We start from the raw sequence: 23,649 nt of genomic DNA, 5'->3' as shown, positions 1-23,649 counted from the left end.
CAACGATGTATGGAGACAATCAGATCGCTATCAGACTTGTGAAAAATCGTAAAAATGCCAAATAATACCAAAGTTGACACTCCTATGAAAAGGACTACAACTTCCTGTTCGTCCTCTCGTTCCAACAGTGAGTTCACTGTCACAGATGTGATGAAAAATTGTTATCTATGGATGATATCAATCTTTCCAGAAACGAGTAAAATGCTTGGTTCTTAATAATACTTTCTAGGGTATGTTGATCTCAATAAATAGCTTAAAAAATTTAAATGACAACCTTAAATCTGAAGTAAATAGTGTTCATGATAAAGTTTCAATTTTAGAATCTAACTAACAAATCAGTTACACTACAATACAGATTTCATCAGACGGGTTGATTTTAGAAGCTAAACATAGGCTTATGAAAAGTAAAAGTGCTAATATAATAGTAAAGTAGAATCGCCTAATGAGGAGGTTAACCACGATACACTGAAAATTGCTAAAGAGTTGATAACTGATCTAAATTTAATGTAATAATCTAAATAAATATGTAAATGGCGCTCCAAAAAACTAAAATTCGCTTGTGATATTAATAAGATTGAATCTTTACAACATCGATTTTTAACTTAATTATCCTACAAGATTATTATTTCATTACTAAGTTATTTTTACTATTCACTACTATAATCATAATTTATATTTACATATCTATTCTGTACGTTATTTGCAATTTTCTGTACTGTACCTAACCTCCTAACGTAACCTTATGATAAATAAATAACCTAACCAAAAGTTTCAAACCATAAATTAAATTTTTTGATTACCGGTGAGGTAGAGTTTGTCGATTGTTCATTTTCTACACAAGAGTATCCTTAATTTATATTATAATAATAATATAAAATCTCAGGTTTGGAGAAAACACTTTAAAGTAAAGGTTACAGGACAAACCACTATTAATTAATTGTCTTATTCATATATCATATCTATGCGTGGAATGTACTGAGTGCTCCCAAATTATCAATCGTTTTTTAATATTTTTTACAATGGTATACATTTTGTAATTAAAATATACCTAATTAAAAAATAACATGTATTATATTTGTTATATTGTTTTATTTTGTTAAGTATCCACTTACATTTTCAGGTTATCATACGTGTTTCATATCGACTTAATGTATTAAATATACGTTATTAAATAAGACAGACACCCGTATAATGATATAAAATGTAAGATGATATACGAAATATAATAAAACATTGAAGTCGGGTGGATATTGTATTCGCCGAGAACTAAAAACGATTTGTAGTTTTATTGTTTTTTATTCAAACGAGTAAATCTAAATTTTTTAACGTCTTGTATTGCCCCGGTCGAGTGTCCGGACAGGTTTAGAGCGGATACAACAGAAATAAATACATACACAATATAAAAGTATATATTTAGTGTGTGTTTGCATTACAAAACAGCCGTTTAGAGTCTCCGGAGAGTTTAATTTCCAAAAACACCTCCGGGATTCGGCTGAGGACTTTTATAGGGCATAAAACGAGTATATATGTTTACATTGAATACTGTTAAAACCAAAGAGTGTACACGCCAGAGTGTATATTTATTAATACGTCGTATCCCCCGTACAATAGTAATGGCGGCCATTAAAAGACGCCCCGTTTTGTAACTCTTGAATTTTGATGAGACTTCGTGGACAGATTTACGGTGCAAGATTTATAATTTACCGCTTATGGCCGTGCTAGAGTATTTTTTTTTTTTTTTTCAGTAGACCCATAGCGATACGTAGAAAAATATCTAGGATTTAAATAATAATACCGTGTTTGTTTTGGTCTTAAGCACTTTGTACATTATTAATTACGGCTATTAATTACGTTTAGGGATATATATTATACCAAACATGTGTGTGGGTTTAAATCTTATGTGAAACGGTGACGAGGGTGATCTACTTACATAATATTATGTTTTCGATTTTTTTCAAGAAACAAAATAATACACATTACGTAGACAACTGTTAGCGGATGATATTGCTTAACTCAGAAAACAGTGATAAGTAATTATGGACAAAACGAAAAATATGGGCATACCATAATAGTTTATAACGTAAGTTGCGCTTTTGTGATCCGTGGTTAGGATTTTCGGTGTATATAAGCACAAACGCAATCAGCTATCAAGTGTCAACATAAAGCAAAAAAAAAAAAATGTAACCTTAAACTTGAATCTTAAGTCGCATTTTCAAAATTCAGAAACGAATATTAGTATTTAAATTTTAATGTTTTTATTTCTTTACAATTTTATTACATATTCAGAAATAAAATATTACAATAACACAAATATATTCTATAATTACTAAATTATTTTGTCGCAGGCCATATTTATTTGTGTTCCAAAATAAAAATAAAACCTGGACAAAATGAATATACCTATTGATTTAAATTGAGTCTACTACATAAGAAAAAAAGTTTAGCTATATATTATTAAAGTCGCTAAATTAAAATTTGATATTAGTTTTAAAATTTTCTTCTCGTAAGGGCTTTAGGTGGTGTTGCTTAAAACTTTCAGGCGTACTGCCAGTTAAGTTGGGAAGAAACAACTTCCTGGGCTGATGTAAAATCATAGTTGGGGAATAAATTATGCGTTGTACAAGTCCATTGGTTAAACTTACTCACACACACACAGTTTTTATTCGCAAAATAAATTTAGTAGGCGTGATCCAATTTTTAGTGTAAATAAATATTCGAAATGTCCATGCGTCTACAAGAAATTCATCGTGGCACTTTTTTTTTTAATTTCTCACAAGTGAATACGTAAAAATAATAAATCTGTAATAAAAAATAAAACGCTCGTAACATTATGCTTAACTATTAAAAATATAATGAGTTGTTTTTTTTAAATAAACGCTAATCGAGAAAACTTTTAAGCGCCATAAGCGGATTGTCGAACGGTACCCGCATCAAATCATTAAAATCACCTTCCATTACCCCAATAAGCGTTTAAATTTTACCACGGTGCATTTCTCGGAAAGTCGGCGTCGTGGGAAATAATAATATATTAATCGTGTTAAGTTTATTGATGGTGAAAAATCATCGACAAACAGATACCGCAGCTTTACTTATTGTGGACAACCAGCTTAATACGTTTTTCGTTACTACTCGTTTTTCTGCCGACAATTTGTCCAACGTCGTTTCTTTATAATATAAACCATAACCGCTTGATTGCGACGCTTCGCCTAGCCGGCAGACCCAATAACGGTGTCGTAGGGTCTAACGATCATTCCCTAGAGGATTTCCATCAGTTCACAGCGCAGGTACCTTTTCATACGATGTTCGCCTCCGCACCAGCCGCGTGTTCATTATTAATATTCTGAGTTTTGGTAGTTTCCTCGCGGCAAACACTTTTCCCTAGCAACAATGCGTTTAATCCGATAACTCTGCTGTAATGGTTGTCGAAAAATCGGATGACGGTCAAGCCGTTCCGTCAGTCATTCCACTTCGTTATGTTAACTAGTGTCTACAGCACACTGTGGTCTTACCTCCGCCGCCATCGTCCTCGTCTACTCACTCGCCTTTATGACTCGAGTTGTCAACTTTAAGGGTCGACCCAAAAGCGTGTAACGGTCAGTGGAATTGTCGCTGCGCCAGATAAGTACAGCCCCGGGGGGACAATGACGAGTACCTACGCCAGGGCGCAGAGACCCTCGAGAAGTCTTCAATTCCTATTTACTCCTCGTTCGATAGTCGGGACTTCTAGTCGTTTTTCATCGAGTCATGGGCGTATTGGAATCTATGCGGGTAAAACGTACAATAAACGTACCTACATCACAATGAATATTATTAAACTAGAGCATCAGTACATAAACTACTAAAACATGATTTATTTAAAAAATAATTGATGCACGAAAAACGGTTAATGTGTACATATTGAATGGTTCATTAAAATGTAATTTACCAAATTGTATTAATTTATTTTTTCGAAGACTTACTGAAGTCATATTGCTAGTATTCTACGCGGTCAAAATAAGGTTTCTACTAGTTGAAAGCTTATTGTTATTTATTAATTTTCTTGAACATCGCAGAAATGAATAATACAAACCGACATTTGTATACATACCGACGCATATAACATTTAATAATATTTACGTAAATACATATTTCTGTACTTTGGGTCAGAAGTAGCCAATCTCGGTGTTAAGACTTCACTAGTTAAAATACCTACCATATACATTATCTTCTAGTTTCAGTGCTAAGATGAGATACCTAGGTATTTGTTTTTTTAAATAGCTTATGTGTGTGTTTTAAGAGTTTTCTTTTGTTTTATTATCAGACTTCTATGTAGTCCAAAGCGTTATGTCCGTTAACTGTAAATTTAAAAACACGGACCCTTATTAAAAACATAAAACTTTATTTGCCGAAAGTCGCGATATTTACCTTTTTTATATCCAAAGTACAGAATTATATTACGCTGTGTTGTAATGAAACAGGCCGTGTGTCTAACTACGTCCCGCCAGCACGAAGAGAACGGAAACCGTAGAATGTGCAGGGTCAAAAGCCTAGTTTTTATTAGTGTTCACATAACACCGGCGCTGCCCCTTATGCCCGGATTTTATGTCCGAATTATTAATCGCGTTTTCTCCTTCGACCTATATGTTAGCAGGTAATCACAGCTGGTGCTAGACGTCATATAAAACCGAGCGTTGGCTGCGGAAATAAACGGTCGATCAGTTTATGTAGTAAAACGGAAACGACGGTTTTCCTCGAAAAGTAAAAATTATGTGCTAAATAAATTGTCTTTGCCGTCTCGCGGGGAATAGAGGATTGCGTTAAACGGCTCAACGTCGGTTTATGGTTGAGATTTTTTTGTATAAATATCGGACTATCGTTAAAATCCGGGCGATTTGTTGAAAACAAAGAGAGAGATAGAAAAGAAAATAATTTCTTTTTATATAGCTACAGGAATAACGTCGCGTCAGTTGTCCGATAGACTATTGTAAAACGTACGTTACAGCTTGGAAACGACTTTAGGTTGTATTTATGTTATTGTATACTATAAACAAGAAACGTCCCGACGATTTATCGGTGTCACCGTCGCAAGTCGGCTTTGACGTTTTGCAAGTTTAACCAAAGCACAATATAATATACATCCGTCTCGTTCGCCGACGTTTTACAATGTACAAAAAAAAAAATAATAATAAGAAGAAAACACTGAGAAACTCGTCGAGATGTACATAGCGTACAGTTTGTTGGCGAGAAGGAAGGTTTTTTTATTAGAAAACAAAAACCATTCGAAGATAGCATCGGGAAAAAGTATCTATTTATTATTGTGTACCAATAAATTACACGTGTGTCGAGTGTCGTCAAACCGGCAGGCGATGTGAATTTATTTAGATTTCAGCTGCGGCATTCTTGTTGCTTTAGTTTGTAATTACTTACCGGGTTGTTAAACATCGTATGAATTTTACACTAGCATAGTGAAAATCCAAAGCTATATGTATAGGTGACGTTTGCGTATGTTACATTTAGCAGATGGTTGACTTTGTTGGAAGTCACGATTTTCCAACGACAAACAATGTGTTGTATAAAAAAAAAAAAGATACCTACATAGAAAACGGACCTAATGTTACGTGTAGGTTCCTCGGGAGAGACTATTCGCCAATAATTATTGGAGTACGGCTTGGCTGGCTACGACGGCTTGAGCTTAAAAATTCGAAGAAGGTTGTGCATATTATTATTGCACTGTGTAGTTTTACGGTCATTGGCAATTTTTTGTCGTATCCGCACATTTTCCAGTTTAAAAAAAATTATATACCATTGCAATACACTAGTAAATATTGTTGTTTACAATACCACCGAGGTTCGATGGAATGAAATCTTCGTTATTCCTCGGAAACGGTTATGTCATTTCTCATTCCCCAGAAGGCAGCCAGTGAAATTAATACAACCGAATAATATGAAATATATTGAATATTTTAAAGTATTTATATTATTATAAAGTTATTTGCGTGTGCTATTAAAATGAGAATAATTCATCAATAGCTTATTGCAAACATTCATTTTCTGTGCACTGTTGACGCAATGCAATAAGTCAATGATGCCAATAAACAAACTTGCCACAATTCGGGTTATCCACAAATCAACATAAGAATACAATATTGGTCAACGATAAGTATAATAATGAAAACATTTTTTTGTTTTCTAAGTTTTTGTGCATTAATGAACATAGACAGTTATATAATATTATTGTTGTCACAATTCATTTATTAAATAAACAGTGTTTTATTTTTTACATGAACGAATCAAGATTTTCTTTTTATATCGGTTTTTTACATTTTATTATAAAAGTTTATATTTTTACTTTTAATGGTTTTTATATAACAAATCTAAGTTATTTTCTAATAACTAAATAAAAAATCGGCCTTTCAGCCTTCATAGAAAAACTAGTAAGCTTCTCATAAAGAAAATAAAACTTAATATCTTAGTCGGCATACTTAAAATGGTTTTTAGACTAATTTTTGTCAAATATTGCCTATCCTTTTCCCCTTAATAAATAACACTTTCAGTTCCTCTTAACATTAAAAATGATTTGTCCAACTATAATTGATACTTATATATTTATTTCATCCTATGTGTTTACTAAAATGTAGTTTTGTTTTTTTTTTAAATTACAATGATATATCTTAGTTTTCATTATTATATTAATAAATGTATAACATAACCTAATGTCAAATTTAACAACAGTTATTACTAATAAGTAATAACAGATATCTTCTCAGCTCCACGTTGCAGTTAACAGTAGCCGCTGTACTAACACTGTTAATTACATAAACTTTGTTTAAACTATATTTTAGTTTCGATGCGATCCTGAGAATGTAATAATTTTATAATATGTATTACTTATTACTTATTGTAGTGCATGCACGGTAATTATTTTTTTGTAATGAACTGATCAATTATACCTTATCAGCACCTCTACAGGTCATAAAAAATATTTGGTTGGTATTGTGGTTTTGGGGAGGAGGTGAAACTTTGAAATAAATCATTAAAAAAAACTCCTAAAATGGTGGACATTTCTTTCAGCTTTTAATTTGGCTTTCTGGACTCACACAAATAAAATTAACAACTGAAAATTGACCCGGAGGTAGGTACTATGGATCTCTTTAACATATTTAAGTACACAAAAATATGTCGACTACACAAATTATTACTACATGTATTTTACAATTTTTTGTCTAAACGAAGTGTTCCTGTTAAGTTTCGTTTTTTTTTTTGTTGCCGATTCGAGGCTTACAAATTAATTATTTTATTAAATTACATAAATTGCTTAAAGTATATTATCTAAGAAAAATTTGAAATGATTGGTACAAATAATTGTGAATAGGCAAATTTTCAACACAATTTAAAATACCTATGTAATGCTAACAAAAATAGCTAGTATTTAGCTACTGACAGTTATAATAAATTGGTTTCAAAGTAAGGTGTCATACTATTTTTTTAATGATATTTTGAATATTTAAGTTGTATTAATGTACAAAGGTGGAATGGTATCACACAACAAGAGTCAATTCAATTAGATGTCTTACAAATAACCAAAGAGCTCTTTCAAAATAAAATGCTTATCACGGCTACTCACAGAAACTTAAAAATTATTATGAAATCATTTATCATTTATTATATTGATAAAATAACGATTGGATCGCTCTGAAATGGATACCGAAAAATATGTTTTTCATAAAAGCTACCAATGTTTCGGCACACAGAATTGTCGGTCGAATGTCTTCCTTCAGTAGGTGTTTTGAGGCTTCAAATCTAGGGTCGAGCAGAATTTCATATTCTTGCATCGTCACCAATATCTGGGATTCATCAATGTTGATCTTCTACAACGATCCGGCCGTGTGATTATCCAAGGAGACCTTCGAAATGTTGTCAATTTCTCCTAACGTGTCCATCAACCACGACTGTAGGTCGGGTATGGTTTTTGTCGTGAAATACATTATCATCATCTTTAGGCAAGTCCAAAAAATCATACCACTCGTTGAACGGTCTTAAATATTGTTCGACGTGTTTATCCCGAAGGCAGTGGTTTAACATTTTCAACTTCTCCAATAAATCATAATAGATACGCAACATCATCGTTTTTAAAGCTTGCTGCACGTGGTCGTGGAATTCCACCAGCGACAAGACGTACTGTCCAAAATACCTACTACCACTATTGATCTCGTTAATTTTCGCCCCCACATAACTGACCAATTGATATCCGTCTTCAAACTCACCGAAATCTGTCAGTAGAGTGATTTCGAACACGTCGTTCAGATACAATAGGTCTCTGGTAAAATGTGAATGAAAATAAAATTGAATTGATCGTTAATGTCAGTGGTAAATACGATTAGAGCTACTAAAGCAAGTACGAAAATGTATGTACGTAAGCGCGTAAATCATCGAAAAATAATCATTTGGTTTTAAATTTAGACAATTTAAGTAAACATACGTGGGAGTAGCAGATGTGTGAAGATTTACGACTGTAAAATGGCGGGTACCGTGCAATAAGTTTGTTATACTTTACATTAACACTACAATACACGATAAACAAAATGTAAATTTTATTATTTGTAATATAATGTCTGTTTTTCTTTCGACTACAGAAGTATAAATTATCAAAACGATTAACAGCTGTAATTTAACACCTACACATTTAAAAACGGATTATTATAGACCTTCGATTATAAGATCATCAATATAATAGCTATATTATTATAATTACGCATTTAATTTTGTTTTCCTATGTTTACAAAAACACCTTTAACGTTTCACTATTTGTAGTAGGGCCTAAATAATTTCTAAAACAATAAGGGGTAAAACTTTTTTGAGTGGGGCACCGAAGATCGGAGTCTCCAGCGCATTTCATTGTAATTAAAAACATAATATATTCAAACTAGTATTTCTTTTTAATTTTTTCATAAAGAACACAAGAACTTATCTTTTTATATTGAATAAGAACAAAAACATTCCTGTTTATTTGATCGTTAACCGCTTATTAACTATTTTTTTCAACGTTTAACTACTTCTTAAACCATCTTATTAAAATATCATTATTAGAATTCTTCAGTTATTAAACGTCACTATTTAAAAGTTCTATGGCTTCAATTTATATACAAAACAAGCGATATTAGCTTAAACAAGTATAAGTAATTGTCCTAGGTACCTAATTTTATACATACACTCAATCAATTATAGTTATTACTATTTATACCTTTTGGCTTCGGCATTGTGAACTAGCCATTCATTATATTTGTATTTAATTTTGATTTGCCCTCATTACTAGACACATGCTTGATTTCTGTTAGCTGAGAAGCTATGACAAATAAATGTAAAAGTATTACAATTTAGATTTATAATTAGTAAAAATAGGTATTATTCTTTAAACATTTTTTTAAAAATTCATTAAATTAATGTCGTCACTCATGTATCAAATTAACTATCAAGATAATACATTATGCTACCATCATTATAACAGCAAGCAATTTTTAAACAAAAATGTTTCATTTTTCTCAAGCGTATAACAACTGTTAAGCCCGTTGATTGACTTAGACCATTTTACCCATTAAACCGTATAATTTTTCCGACTCTAGATATTACAAAAACTAATTTTCTTCAATTTTAAACTTGCCGGTTTTGCTCGAGCACCATCGAATTATAATTTAGAGTAGTAACTATAATACCTTTAGTTATATCTTATATATTTATGTTTATTGCCAGATCAATAACGTGTACTTGTTTCAGATATTATAAAATAAGTCATAGTAATAAAATAATACCATAGTTATATTAAAAATAATAAATGGTTATGTTACAGTTTATATACGAGGTTAAAATATATACTACAAATCAATACAACCAGAAGCATAGATACCGTTGAAATGACAATGATTCCACGAAGAGTAAAAACATAATGTAAGGCTGAGTTCAATCTAAAATTAAAAATTATTATGAAATTATTTTTCATTTTATTAATAAAATAACGATTATAAGATAACGACATTACGTTTTGTCGTGGTTAAACGGTATTATACTCAATAATAGTTGGGCCACCGCAAACTTGAACGGATTTTGTTTCATCTTCAAGTTAAGCCTTGTACGGATCGTAAGCATTTTCGTATACTTCAAATTGCTTGAAATCTTTCGAATTTCGGAGCTTGATCAACGATTGGATCACTCTGAAATCGATATGCACAAATATATTTTTCATAAATGCGACCAATGTTTCGGCACACATAATTGTCAGTCGAATGTCTCCCTGCAGTAGGTTTTTTGAGGCTTCGAATTTGGGGTCGAGCGTTACTTCATATTTTTGGGCGGTCATCAATATCTGTGCTTCAACAATGTTGATCTTCTGCAACGATTCGACCGTGTGATTGTCATGGGAGCACTTTGACGTTTTAGAGATTTCCGTCAACGTGGTGATCACCAATTTCTTTGTGCCTGGGATGATTGTTTCTGAGGTAGTATCGTCTTCCGTCCACGATCGCGGTAATTCTGACATGTAGAAACCGTTTGATTCTTTGGGTAAGTCCAAAAAATCACACCATTCGTCGAAGGGTCTTAAAAATTGTTTGAAGTGTTCCTCTCGAAGGTCTTTGTTTAGCTTTTGCAATTTTTCCAAAAAATCATAATAGATACGCAACATTATCGTTTTTAAAGCATGCTGCACGTGTTCGTGGAATTCTACCAGGAATAAGATGTACTGCCCGAAAAACTTAAACTTCTTACTAATCAGGTCAATTGTTGACTTCAGATACCGGATCAACTTATTTCCGTCTTCAAACACTCCGAAATCATTCAGCAGAGTGGCCGCCTTTTCGTTCTCGAACACGTCGTTCAAATACAGTGCGTTTTTGGTAAAATGTTTTTCGGTCAGAGGCTGATCACTTGGTCCTGCACCAGAAGTACCGGCCTCTTTTTGGCAACGGCCCAAACTCATGTTATGAATTACGGTAGGCCAGTGCTTCTTCAGAATTTGAATCACCGCATCCGAGTTTTTCTTAAAGTCTTTGTATTTTGGTTGAAACCGTTCAATGTCGGCAACATAACTAACGAATTTGTACTCATCCTTGGTCTTCGGATGGATCATTGTGCAATTGTTTTCTGTCATCGTGTAACGCAGCACTTCATACATCCCGTAATGTGCCTTACGCAGGACGGGCAGAAAATATTTGCGCGGATCATTGGCCACGTGCGCTTCTATCCGCGTGAAGTACAAATACATTAGCCAGTGCACGTCCGTGTCGTTCGGGGCGACGTTGAACGCGGTCACCAACATTTTTCTCGCCCATCCCGAATAGTTCATGTTGATGTTCCTGTGTAAAGTGTCCACCTGAGTTGGATAAACATAGTATTTCGGATTCGTCAGATGAAGATATGACATCATGTAGTACGCGTCGTTGCATCTAATTTGTTGCGACTCCGTCTGTCCTTCCAGACGTATGAATTGCCCTGTCTTCGGCTGTGGAACTTTGCTGGATTTTTTAAAAGGCCACACGCCGTCCGCCATGTTAACAAATGCCAACAAGATGATAACCGACGCGGTCCGCTTCAATCGGATAGCCATTTTCGGTATACGCTATACTTACAATGTACAGCGAGAGCTAAAGTATTTCTGAGTACTTCAAATTATTAATGAAAATTAAATAAATAAAATTTCATTAAGTGATAATGCACGAGTTACAAATGCAGAGCTATAAACGCAAGTACGGGATTGACTGTGCGTACGTAAGCGCGTTAATCATCGACATAAATTTGGTGTTTCATTCTAAACCGTTTAAGTGGAAGTGGGGAATTTGTAAAATATATTTTTATTCCGCTGTTTTCTAGTGTCACACTACATATTGTTTGTAATAAAATAAAGTAATTAAATAAATATATGTAGTAATTGAGTGTATAAAAGAAGATTGGCAAATAATTTTACCAGTACGACGAATATAAGGATAGTTAAATCTCTAAGGGTAAAAAAATGTAGGTACCAAATTCATTGTAAAACAAACAAATATATGTGTATACAGAATGATTCATTAAAGATAAAACGATGTATACATGTATAAAATATTTGAGTTGTAAGAAGTTTAGGTTTTTGTAGTAGTTTTGTACATTGCCGCGTGTGTTTCAAAAGTGACGCCGAGCTCAAAAGTAAACACAAATTTACAACTATGATTTTTATTTGAAGTATTGTCTGCCCTTGGCCTTGGCGTTAACTCTAAAAAACAATTTTTTTAACTTTAGAAAAACACTTGTGTGATTTGATGTGCGTTTCATTTTCACGTTTAAAAAAAATATGTTTTTATACTGTCATACGTTACAAATTTTAAGATTACTCATGTACAAACCTATCGGTTTGAAAAAAACAACAGCTATTATGATGCTTACACGTTTTATAAAATCCATACCACGTTATTTGATTTGAATTGAATATACGGATGAAGTTCGTTCGGGGTGAATTGAGATTGAAAATTACAAAGGACAACGGCCTTAAGTACAATCTGGGTTGTAGTACATAAGCAGAAAAATATTGTGCACGTGTATTGTTCAAATAATAACACGTTTTTCGAGTGACAGAGGGCCTCTCAGTCTAAGGATAATTCAAGTTACTTCAGCAGAAAAATATAGTGCATGTGTATTCAGTATTGTTCAAATAATAACATGTTTTCGTATTAAGCTAAAAAAATATGAAGGTTATGAAGGTTAATGTACTACGAACTATGAACAATTATTGAAAAATTTTTACCGATTTTCAAAATTATTGTCGTTTCAGAGTACGGTATTGACACAGTATTGTAATCGATAGAAAATGCACAGGTGTAGAGGCCTCTCAATAAAATACCAAGGTGGATTTTGTTCGGTTACTTTTAACACGGTCTATGTATTAATTCTGATAGCTTAAGAACTCGAAGAAAATTTAAAATAAATTTTAAAAGTCGAAAACCAAAAACAAGTACCGTGTTTCCCTTGAAGGAAACACATTGGAACATGAGTATGGCTTATGGCCTCTTCCCGAAACTAAACTACCAGGAGACGATCGACCAAAGGTTTGTTTAGTTATTTGCATGGGTTTTTTTTCATCCTAAAAGTTATCTCATCTATTGTAATTTGTATCATATACAATCAATTGACAAAAATATTTTTCTGAAGACGGTCAAATTACTTGTATTTAAAAAGTTTAACAAAATGCAAACCGCTTATGGCTATTTTTTTTAAACAGTTTATTGTATTTTTTATTGTTTTGGAATTTTTTTCTTATTATCCCATTCTCGATACATAAAGTATTTTTTACAATACAGGCTATTGTTTCTTTATTTACTTTTTATCATCAAATAAATTATAATAAATACAATTACAAGTACTAAATTTCTCAATGAGCACAGTGAACATGTTTTGTAGCGTCAAGCTACCAAGACATACATTTTTTTATTTGTGTATTTTTATTTGCGTCAGCCATAGCAGCTGGATGGCAAGAAAAAAGACGGTCGTCAAAAGTATAGTTTAATAGCTTTTGACTAATGCCACCGATTATTCGACTGTTAATAAATATTTCGCTATTTTCCACAATAATTGTTCCAAAATCGATTGCATTAAAAAAAAGTCACATATGTCTTTACGAATCATTTACTACTGAATGAATTCAATTGTATAGTTTAACTTTAACAAAAAAGGTTTTTTTGTTTTACACGTACCTAAGCAAATTTCGGTTAGGTATTTAACAAAAATATGCATTTTAAAATTGTTGTTCTTTTCTCGGTGTTAAACTTCTTTACGGCAACATGGGTAAGAAAAACTATATAATATTTAAAAAAAAAAAACCATTTACGGGTACTTTTTTTTATTCTATCGCGTATAAAATATTTTACAGAGTTTTGGATTAGGCCTCCGCCACATAAACGGATTAATCGATATTTCCGAAAACTTCTGTATAAATAATCGAATGATCGAGACGTATTTTGTTAGTGAGGGCATTACAAATAGTGATCAAATAACTACACTCAAAAGAAGTAAGTATCTAATAATTTTATCCATCATACAAATCATTGGCGAGCCTTGGCAATTAAGTTTAAGCTTCTTATATTGAGATTAGCAAGAAATAAACTGTGTTTTTATAAAAATTGATTTCAAAAATAGCATTGAATCTCTAACAAGTTTTGTGTACACTTAAACATTAAAACTATGATATTCAAAAGTGCATCTATCGTTTAGCATTAAAACAAGTATGGGCTTTATCGGTACGCTAGAACTGATTGACTCTCGATGAGAATTATTCGGTTTCACCACGCACAAGTTCAGTCTTGATAAGAACATTATATATTTTTTTTCGTGAGATATGTACGGCTAACTTGCACTAATTACCAATGTATTTGTATAGACTTGGACGAAGATACAACCTTGTCGGAGTTTTTGATATCGTTGGCCTATTGTAATAAAGGAACTTTCAGCTTTGCGGTAATAACCAAAACAATTAATATAATTAAGTGATAGTGATTTAAATTTATATTAGAAACTTAATATAATATAATATCAGAAACTTCAATACGAAAGACTACTTTTTTCTATTATTTTATCTTATTTAAGTCCCAGTCATAAATTAAAAAAAAAAACAAATATCCTGTAGGTACTCAAAAATAAATTTAAAGTTGTATAATGTAAATAAATTAAATAACATTGTTTTTTGTGTATAAGTCTTAACAATTTTAATTCCCGCTTTTGGAAAAATCTAAATTTATTTAAAAATACAAAATTGGTAAATTAATAGTACTATTTTGTTTTCTCTTATTTATTATACTTAGGAAAAAAGTTTATCAACATATGAAGTAAAACTTTTTGTAAGAATGTTCGTAGCACAAGATAAAAAAGGTAAACATGACGGATTCCTTAACCGATATGAACTACAAAAGCTAATTGGAAAAGGTTTTAATCTAAAAAAAAACATTAAGAAGCTAATAAAGAGCGAATTTAAAGGTAGTATTGTATTTAAGTGGCGATTACTTCAATGAACTTAAGAATTTCAATTCATGTTTAGATAAAAAACGAATTCATGTACTAACGTACTTGGCGGTAATATTGAAACATAAACCATTGGTAAGAAAACTGAATTATTTAACATTGTTGAAGTTAAACTTCTAATGGGGGGGGGGGAGGTAAACCAAAAAACGCGTTATTGATTATCAATTGACTGAGACAAAAAAAAACAGTGTTGATTGAATTGAACAGATTTCACATTTTAAGTAGCAGGGTTTGATGCAATAATAGCGGCCTTTTGTCGTCGCATAGCTAAGAATATACATGCGCGGCAGCCAGTGACAAGATAAAAAGATTGCCCAAAGGGTGGCTTTAATAAATAACATACATTCCAATACTGCGCCACAATTATTATGAACGTTCATTTTTTATGGCTGTTTTATATCTACTTCTAATAACCCGTTAGATTAATTCCGCGACGGTAAAATCTGTCATGATGGTAATTTTGTATACTATGTGTGGAAGATAAACTCATAAATAATATAATAATATGATACATATTAAATATATATATATACACACACACGCATGTTTAATTATAACAGTGGTAAATATGATATTTAAACATTTAGGGCAGTGGTCTGGACGAGGAACAAATAGACGAATGCCACATTTTATGTGACAGCTATGACCAATTCCTAGATTCTGAATATCAACAACATTTATTTGGCTCGTTAAAACATATTGTGTCCAAAAAGTACGTTAATGATCTATTAGATATCCACCATGTCCGTAAGCATAATATTGTGTAATTAATTTAATATAATTATAATTTGATGAAAACATTATATTTAATAATTTCTTAATAGACCCGGCTCCTCTTGAGTTAAAAGAGCTCGTAATCTTTTGGGCGGAATATAATGAAGCTGGTGTTAAAGTAATATTTTTTTTTTTAACTTTTCGATTTTTATGAGCTGTTTGCATTGTACATACATACAATAAGGTATGACGAATAGAAGTTTATATTGATGATGGTGCACTGTGCAGGTACCTTTTTTAACTACGGAAGAGGTCAGGAATGCCATGGCGCAGTTCACTAAATTTGACCAAGACAAAGACGGACTACTCAACTTTGAGGAATTTTCAAATTTGGTAGTTGAAGAATACTCCGATCCAGATGCTAAAGCCTTAATTAAGACATTTAATCCTCTAAGTAATTTACTAAATAACTACAACGATAATTACCTCTTAAAACTAATTTTAATTAGTTAACTTAAAACTAATATTCTTCTAATTTTAGAGTCTCGTTTGATGTGCGCTGTAATGTTCTTGAAAGTGAAATTGTTGAATGACGTTCCAAGAAAAACATTAGCAATGCTTTGGGATGATGACAAATGATACTGAACACAAAACATTTATTTTCTAACTATACTTGATATTTACTTACAACGTACGAGTGTACTAAAATGTAGTTTTGTTTCTTTTTTAAATTTCAATGATATATCTTAGTTTTAATTATTATTATTATTAAATACATAAAAATAACCTAATTTCAAATCTAACAATAGTTTTTACTTATTACATATACTTTCTCAGCTCCGCATCGAAGCTAATAAATTACACAAATTTAATGTTATTCTTTGGCAGTCATACTTTTGGGGAGTACTACACTGGTAATTACATAAACTTTATTCAAACTATTTTTTAGTTTTGATGCAATGCTAAGAGTATAATTATTTTATAATATGTGTTGTTACTTTTTGTGGCTCATGTATGGTATTTTTGTTTTGTAATGAACTCATTAATTACGCCTTATCAGTACTTCTATGGGTCACAAATAATATTTGGTTGGTATTGTGGTTTTGGATAGGAGGCGAAAATTAAAAATAATTCATTCCCGCACCCTTTAAACCGGGAAATCCTATAAAATATTGGCCATTTTTTATCAGCTATAAATTTTGGCTCATTTAACTCGAAAAATGACCGGATTGAATCGAAATTTATAAGTAATATGTTTAAGAAAGGTCTTACTCTACAATTTTTGAGAAAATTGTAAACCTTATAGTTCCATTTTAGATCTACCTTCGGTCTAATTTTCAGATCTAAATCTCTAAAACTTAGCTTGAAAAAGTGAAATAAAGAAAAAAATTCTATACTTTCTAGGGGATAGGGCTTATGATATTTTTTTGGTTTGTTAATGTTTACCAATAGTTCTATGTTTGAAGAACAATTCATATAAATTTGGATTTTTTTCGACTATTTTTAAAAAAGTTATAGAGCATCGTATTTTTAATTTGAAAAATTTACTAATTTTTTGGTTGTTTTTCTCGATTTTGATTGGGAAAGGGTGAATTTTTTTAAATTTTTGGCCTTATAAAGTACCTTCCTTATACGATTTCTAATCTAAAGAGTTGCTACACGAAGAAATCGGTTCAGTGGTTTACGAGATACGGGTCCAGACACAAAAAAAAAAATAAAAACATATCATTGTAAAAACAATACCTTCTCAGCTCCGCATCGAAGCTAAAATGCATCACAATATATTTAAAATATTATAAAATAGTTTCGGAGTAAAACACATTATTGGCCTTCAAACAGAATTAAATGGCCTAGCAGGCCGACTCGTAGACATTTGGTATATAAATTTACCAAACGTATGTTAAGGCGTAATTTTGTAATAAATACACATTACAATATGATAGCACTAGTACAAAACACATTAGCGGCTGACAAAAATTAAAACACGGTTGCTTAATTTGCAGTTTTTTAAGTCTCTCGTTGTCCCCGACACAATGCCACGATACAGTAATTCTATAATTTTGGGGCAAGAAAAATTACCAACGGTTGCTGACAGTAGTAGCATTGATTATAAATAATATATTTATATATCAATGGTTATAGTTACAACAATCATTATTATTAGACGCGTCTCAAAAGAATGGTGGTGTACACATTAATATTATTGTTATTACTGTAGGACCGGATGTCGTCGGGCTTGTATTGCAATTTTGTCTGTGACTTTGTGATAACGTGCATTTATTATAAGAAAAAAAAACATAATAATATCATAAGATCGTGACGTTAACCATACACACGCATGATATACAATCCGACGGCGATGGCGGCAATAGAAATGCGCTTTTCGTGAGAACTAATCTCCCAGCGCGGTGACGTTACAGTATACTATTATTTATCTTGTCAACACGCCGGACGCGACTACAATAATAATGATAATATCGTTCACGAGTTGGATGTTTGTTTTTGCTTTAATTATTGTTATTTCAAATATTTATTATTATATCGATGGCACAGTGCACAGGTGTGATAAGAAGTGCGTGTCGTACAATCTTACCGGAACGGCGTTTGCAAGCTTAGAAAGATACGCATAAGATGCGATGGAAAATCACATAAAACAGAATGAGACGTGTGAGCACAAAGCCGAAGTGGAGCAGACAAGAATAAGTTGACCTAGGAACGAGAAACCAACCATGACCCGTCGATCAGATAAGGAGCACAATCAAAGCTTCCATTGAGCTCAAATCGCAAACCGGACAACCATTCAACCATCGATGTTTAGAATCTAGAATTGACAAAACGCATCATCAGTCGACGTTAATTGTGTTCAAATGTAAACGAATAGAAACGTCTTGGGAGTTCACAGGATATACTTTGAGCTTTATGCAATTAACATGACCGACGGGTGCAGTGTCTTGTGCGCCGTCTACTTGCGATGCGGTTTTAGAATTGAGTAGCCAAACGGTATAAGGTTTCACACCGGTGGAAGGAGGTCAGGGTGGGTCGTCCGGGGGCGGTACCGTATTAATAAAATACTTTTTATAGTTCCCGTAGGGTTTGCCGGCCATAAAAGCGTCGGTTATAATTCGACTTAATGGCCACACTGAAATCGTGTTTTTACATGATAATATGTAATTCCCATTGGCGGAACTGCACGATTTTTCTTTTAAAGCACGTTGCCGCCGATTAACGTGAAACGCGGTAGTCCACACGAACAATTAAAATCATTACTATCAAATTAAACGATTCCGATTGTAAAGCAATTAACGGTTTAATGCGTTTTTTTTTTTTAATACCACATTAATTACAGTTATATCAGGACGTTTCAAAAAAAGCACCGCTTTAATGTTTTTATTTTTTTTAAGAGCCATATCGTATAAATTATGAAAAAAAAAAAAGGTTTATAATCTTTAATTTCGATAACTTTTTGTTATTACAATAATTTTGGGCTAGTTGTGTGAAATGTTAAAGAAACTGTCCCAGCGTACCTATAATGTTTGTGTACGAGTTGTGTGCATGTCGGTTAACTAATTTTGTGTCTAGACGAGGCGGTTGCTTATATTATGTACCTTTTACGTTCGCTCATGCACATGTCGCCCATAAATAAACTAATTTCTACGGTAAACCGTACTTAGCAATTCCATTATTGAACCATTTACCCTCGATGCGATAACGGGCGTGTGTTGAGGGTACATCGCTTTCGTATTCACGGCACATTTGTCATTATTTACATTGGCATTACTTTTGGGTTTCGAATAACGCAATTTTAAAAACGGAACACATTTTTCGGCGCATAATCAACGAGAACGGAGAATAACAAAATGTGTGCAAAACATTTCACAATAATATTATAGCATTTATTTAAATGAAAATTATGTTTCGTTCGCTACTATTCGATCGTCCTCGGTTTGAGTCGACTGCAGTTGAAAAATGCTAAAAAAAAAAAAAAAAAATACCGGACACTATTATAATATTGTAAAATATAATATAATATATGTTGTTGCTCAATATAATATTAAATCTGATTAATATAAAACCAACGACTCGTCCGTGTTATGTACCCTTCTCTGCGTGAACCTGGCGACCTCACATAGAATAATTATTGTGCTTTTAACCAGTTTCCACGGTAATAGTATTAATATAATAAAAGCCAAAATACTATTGTATTATACGCGATATTAATATGATATAATATACATATATAATTGTTGGATACGCTATATACACGATTTGTACGTACCTATACTTTGCTTATTATTTCTTGTCACGCGAGCCAGAGAGACAGTTGGTTTATAATTTATTAATTTACGAAAACTATTAAACGATCATATCATTAGGTATAGTTGCGGTTTGTGTGTTATTTTCTTCGATGCAGTTTATCGCTTTGTATTCGACGTGACGATTATTTGTTTAAAAAGACGCGTTTCGAATTTATTGAGAAAACAACTAGATGTTCGATACTACAATAATGTAAGATATTTGGCCCTGTGTTAATTTAAAGAATATATTTTGGTATCCCGACTACAGAAATCGGTGTATAAGAGCACATCGGGGTTGCATTGTCTTATCCGTTATATTGTCATTTTTGGTCGGCAATACTAGAGAATGTAGTTGCCTACGGGTTTTGAAAAAATTATTAAGACGTCAAATTTGTGTGCGCGCCGTTCAACTCAAGTGCTTCTCTTCGAATGGAAGAAGTGCTGCTCTCCGCTCTCTCACAGTGATAAATGATAATTAATCTTGCACGAGAGCGCGTCAAAAACTTCCCACACCGAGATCCTGGTGTGTGTGTGTGTGTGTTGTATTATACCTACACAATATATGTATATATATATTATATTGTATTTATTTTATTATTATTGTTATTATTATGGGTATGGTACACACTTGACACAAAACGTTTATGTATTGCCGGGCGATGAAATACACTCCAAAAGAGATCTGTTTGTTTTGTTTTCCGTTGTATTATATTTTCATCCTTTTCATAGTATACGAATCTCTTTTCTCGTATTGTTTTGTTACATTATAATAATAATGAAAATATAGTAATTCGAATCTGGACACTTTTTTTAATTTTTTATTCAAACGAACACCGCACCGAGACTTCTCTATAGGCATGCATAGTCTTCACGCGCGCCACTATTGTGAGCACGTCATACTTATGTCATCATTGCGGCACACGGTGTACGCTCGTAGAACGCTATCGGATAATATGTCATCGTGAAACAATGGTTTTTTTTTTTTATAAAATATAGCGTTCTGTAGAAATGTAATCGCTAAAAATATTAATAAAATATGTAAATCGTACCTGAGTTTTAACTTTTATGAATGGCGTGTAATTTTTCTCGAAAAGCAAGCACACTATTATTATACAGTTGTTGTACTCGGGGATTTTTTATTTAATTATTGGTTTTAAGAAACTATAACAAAATTTCATAGCTACAACTGTTGTAATGTTTAATAGATTCCTAGAAATATCTGCGAGCTATACACTTTTTGCAACTGTTAAAAACTTTAACTTCACAGACATTAGTAAATCTTTTCACTATTGACACAATGTCGTTGTTAACAAATATAAATTATAAAGTCTCAAATGTCCTTAACACTCTTAATGCATTTAAAACTTATTATTATTTTTAATTCGGTCCAATCCAATCTAAATCAATCTAAAAAACGAATACCTCTTTAGCTCCACATCTAAGTTAAAATGAATTGTGTGCAACCAATTTTGGACGTATAAAAACAAAAATTTTCATTTTTCCCAGGAAATCAATTAAAAACAAATTTGTTTTGTATAATATTATATAATATTAAATTCCACACGAATGAGGATTTATTATTAGTGATAAATTCTCTTATCTTCATTGATGGCTAACCGTGATTTTTAAATCTGCTTAGCTCACATTTTTTTCAAAACGCTTAGTATGTATGTTTAATTCTGTATACTTTAATATTGTATAAGCAAACATATCTCTTGACACTAAAGGGAACTCTATTCTAATCGGCTGTTGGGATAAATATGTTGTACATAGAGACAAACTAATGCATGTGGATTGGAAATTCTACAGAGTCCACAGTGTTGATCATTTCGATTAGTTCCCCTAACAATGTCATTAATTACATTAAATCAATTAAAGCATCTTTTTTTATATAAACAAACAAAAATGCAAACAAAAAATATATATGTTTATATTTTCCATATTCATTCTTCGCTCTTTCAGATATTCAGAGAAATACATTTTTTTTTATCATTTATTACTTTGTGGTAACACTATTTAGTGGAAACGTGATGTAATATGTGTGTCACCGTACGTCTTCATTCATAAGTAGTCCGTTGTCCACTCTTTGGCAATATTATACATAGTATAGTAAAGACTATACTATGTATAATATTGCTTTCCCTGAAGAATGCAAAATTCTGGGTATTAATCTGGGCAATAAGACAAAACTATGTATATTATCAATCGTTGTGCGTCACACTGTTTTCATTATGGACATTACATTATGATAATGGACTTATCAAATTTAGAAAATTGTTGGCATATTTTAATACAATTTTTAAACTGCAATTATTATTATTTGTTCAATCCGTGATTAACTGTAGGGTTACTGTGCTTATGTGTATAGATATTTATTGTCTGTAGATTGATTTAAAACAACATTATTTTGATGATTGAACTCCAAAAAAAAAAGAAAACTGGGCACGAAAACTTGAACAAAACTTGTTCACTTCTGAAAATCCTATTATTAAATTTATTAACTAAATTAAATTATGTATTTGCTTGACATTTTTATTAGTACGATAGTAGGCGTGATTGTAAATCCTTAAAAAAGTTACCTACACGTTTTGCGTCAATAATTTAACTAAACCCTTCTGTGTCTTGGCTTACTTACAAATATAGAATATACTACATTTTCGGTGTTTCATGTTTTAGGTTATGGGTCTTCGCGTTAATATACATAAATCCTATCCGCTCTAAAAACTCTTACAATAGTAAATAAACCCGTCCGAAGAAACCTTTCAGTTATAAGCTTGTGTGCTTAAGCGTACCCTTTGAAATACTATATTCAAATACTATAGCCAATACTACAACATGGTATGTATATGTATACATCACAATACATATATAGAAAGGTTTACTACGCACATTGTATCAATTCACGATAGAAAAGCATTTTTGACGGTAAACAAAAAGTTTTTTTATTAGACAGTAAAGTGTTTTGTATATCAAGGATGCGCAAAGAAGGAAAACAAACTACTAACTAGGTCGTGAGAGGGTATTTAGAATTGTTCAAAAGGATTTTTTCTTCAAAAAACGTATTGAAGCGTTATGTATTGCTTTGTTTATAAGTCACACAAAGTTTCAAGTTATACTCTTTTAAAATGGTAAAAACAATTTTGAAGAGCAAACACATTTCTTAAGGGTTTGAGATTTTACCAATTGTTTTTAACGTAGGTCTATACTATAATCTATTCAACTATCAAGAATTTTATGTGAACGACTAAAAATAACTGTTGGGTATTTTAAAATCACACCTATTACAACTCCAAACTGAATCTTTTAATTTTTTAATATTTTATTAACATGGTTTATAATTTATAATTCGTGCTTGGCGTTGTACCCTCTTATATTGTTAATGGATAGTTTTCACTTGGTTAACATACCCGATGAATATTGACAGTGCGCTTAATAAAATTGTAGGTTCTCTTTTCTTTAAGCACACTCCATTTTCTTCTGACATTAAAAAACAAAAAATCAAATATTTATGTACAAAATATATCCTACCAATTACTATTTATTACTTATCCCAATTACTAATTAGGTATTAATTTACATACCTTCTCTACTTATTTTTTATTTATCTTCAGTTAACATCTACCATGGA

The 23,649-nt window shown here is 31.9% G+C and overlaps 2 protein-coding genes across 2 annotated transcripts; one reads left to right on the top strand and one right to left on the bottom strand.

Annotated features, from left to right (window-relative positions):
• Positions 1 to 9,817: 9,817 nt before the first annotated feature.
• LOC126846727 (uncharacterized) lies at positions 9,818 to 11,897 on the bottom strand. Its single transcript, XM_050586507.1, has 2 exons — positions 10,013 to 11,897; positions 9,818 to 9,938 (listed from the first exon to the last, which is right to left on the bottom strand). The coding sequence occupies exon 1, from the start codon at positions 11,573 to 11,575 to the stop codon at positions 10,094 to 10,096; it is 1,482 nt and encodes a 493-aa protein (XP_050442464.1). The 5' UTR covers positions 11,576 to 11,897; the 3' UTR covers positions 9,818 to 9,938; positions 10,013 to 10,093.
• Positions 11,898 to 12,845: 948 nt separating this feature from the next.
• Positions 12,846 to 16,505, top strand: LOC126846717 (uncharacterized). Its single transcript, XM_050586495.1, has 9 exons — positions 12,846 to 13,782; positions 13,868 to 14,006; positions 14,375 to 14,451; positions 14,796 to 14,967; positions 15,029 to 15,087; positions 15,600 to 15,759; positions 15,837 to 15,904; positions 16,015 to 16,180; positions 16,268 to 16,505. Exons 1-9 carry the CDS (start codon positions 13,726 to 13,728, stop codon positions 16,363 to 16,365), a joined length of 996 nt encoding a protein of 331 aa, XP_050442452.1. The 5' UTR covers positions 12,846 to 13,725; the 3' UTR covers positions 16,366 to 16,505.
• Positions 16,506 to 23,649: the final 7,144 nt, after the last annotated feature.

Source organism: Adelges cooleyi, unplaced genomic scaffold (genome assembly GCF_023614345.1).
Source record: "Adelges cooleyi isolate 19-005CV unplaced genomic scaffold, UGA_ACOO_1.1 ACOO_flye_CR_arks_rails_tigmint_CR_PRNA_9, whole genome shotgun sequence".
NCBI lineage: Eukaryota > Metazoa > Arthropoda > Insecta > Hemiptera > Adelgidae > Adelges > Adelges cooleyi.
This window is presented reverse-complemented; position numbering and strand designations above follow the sequence as displayed.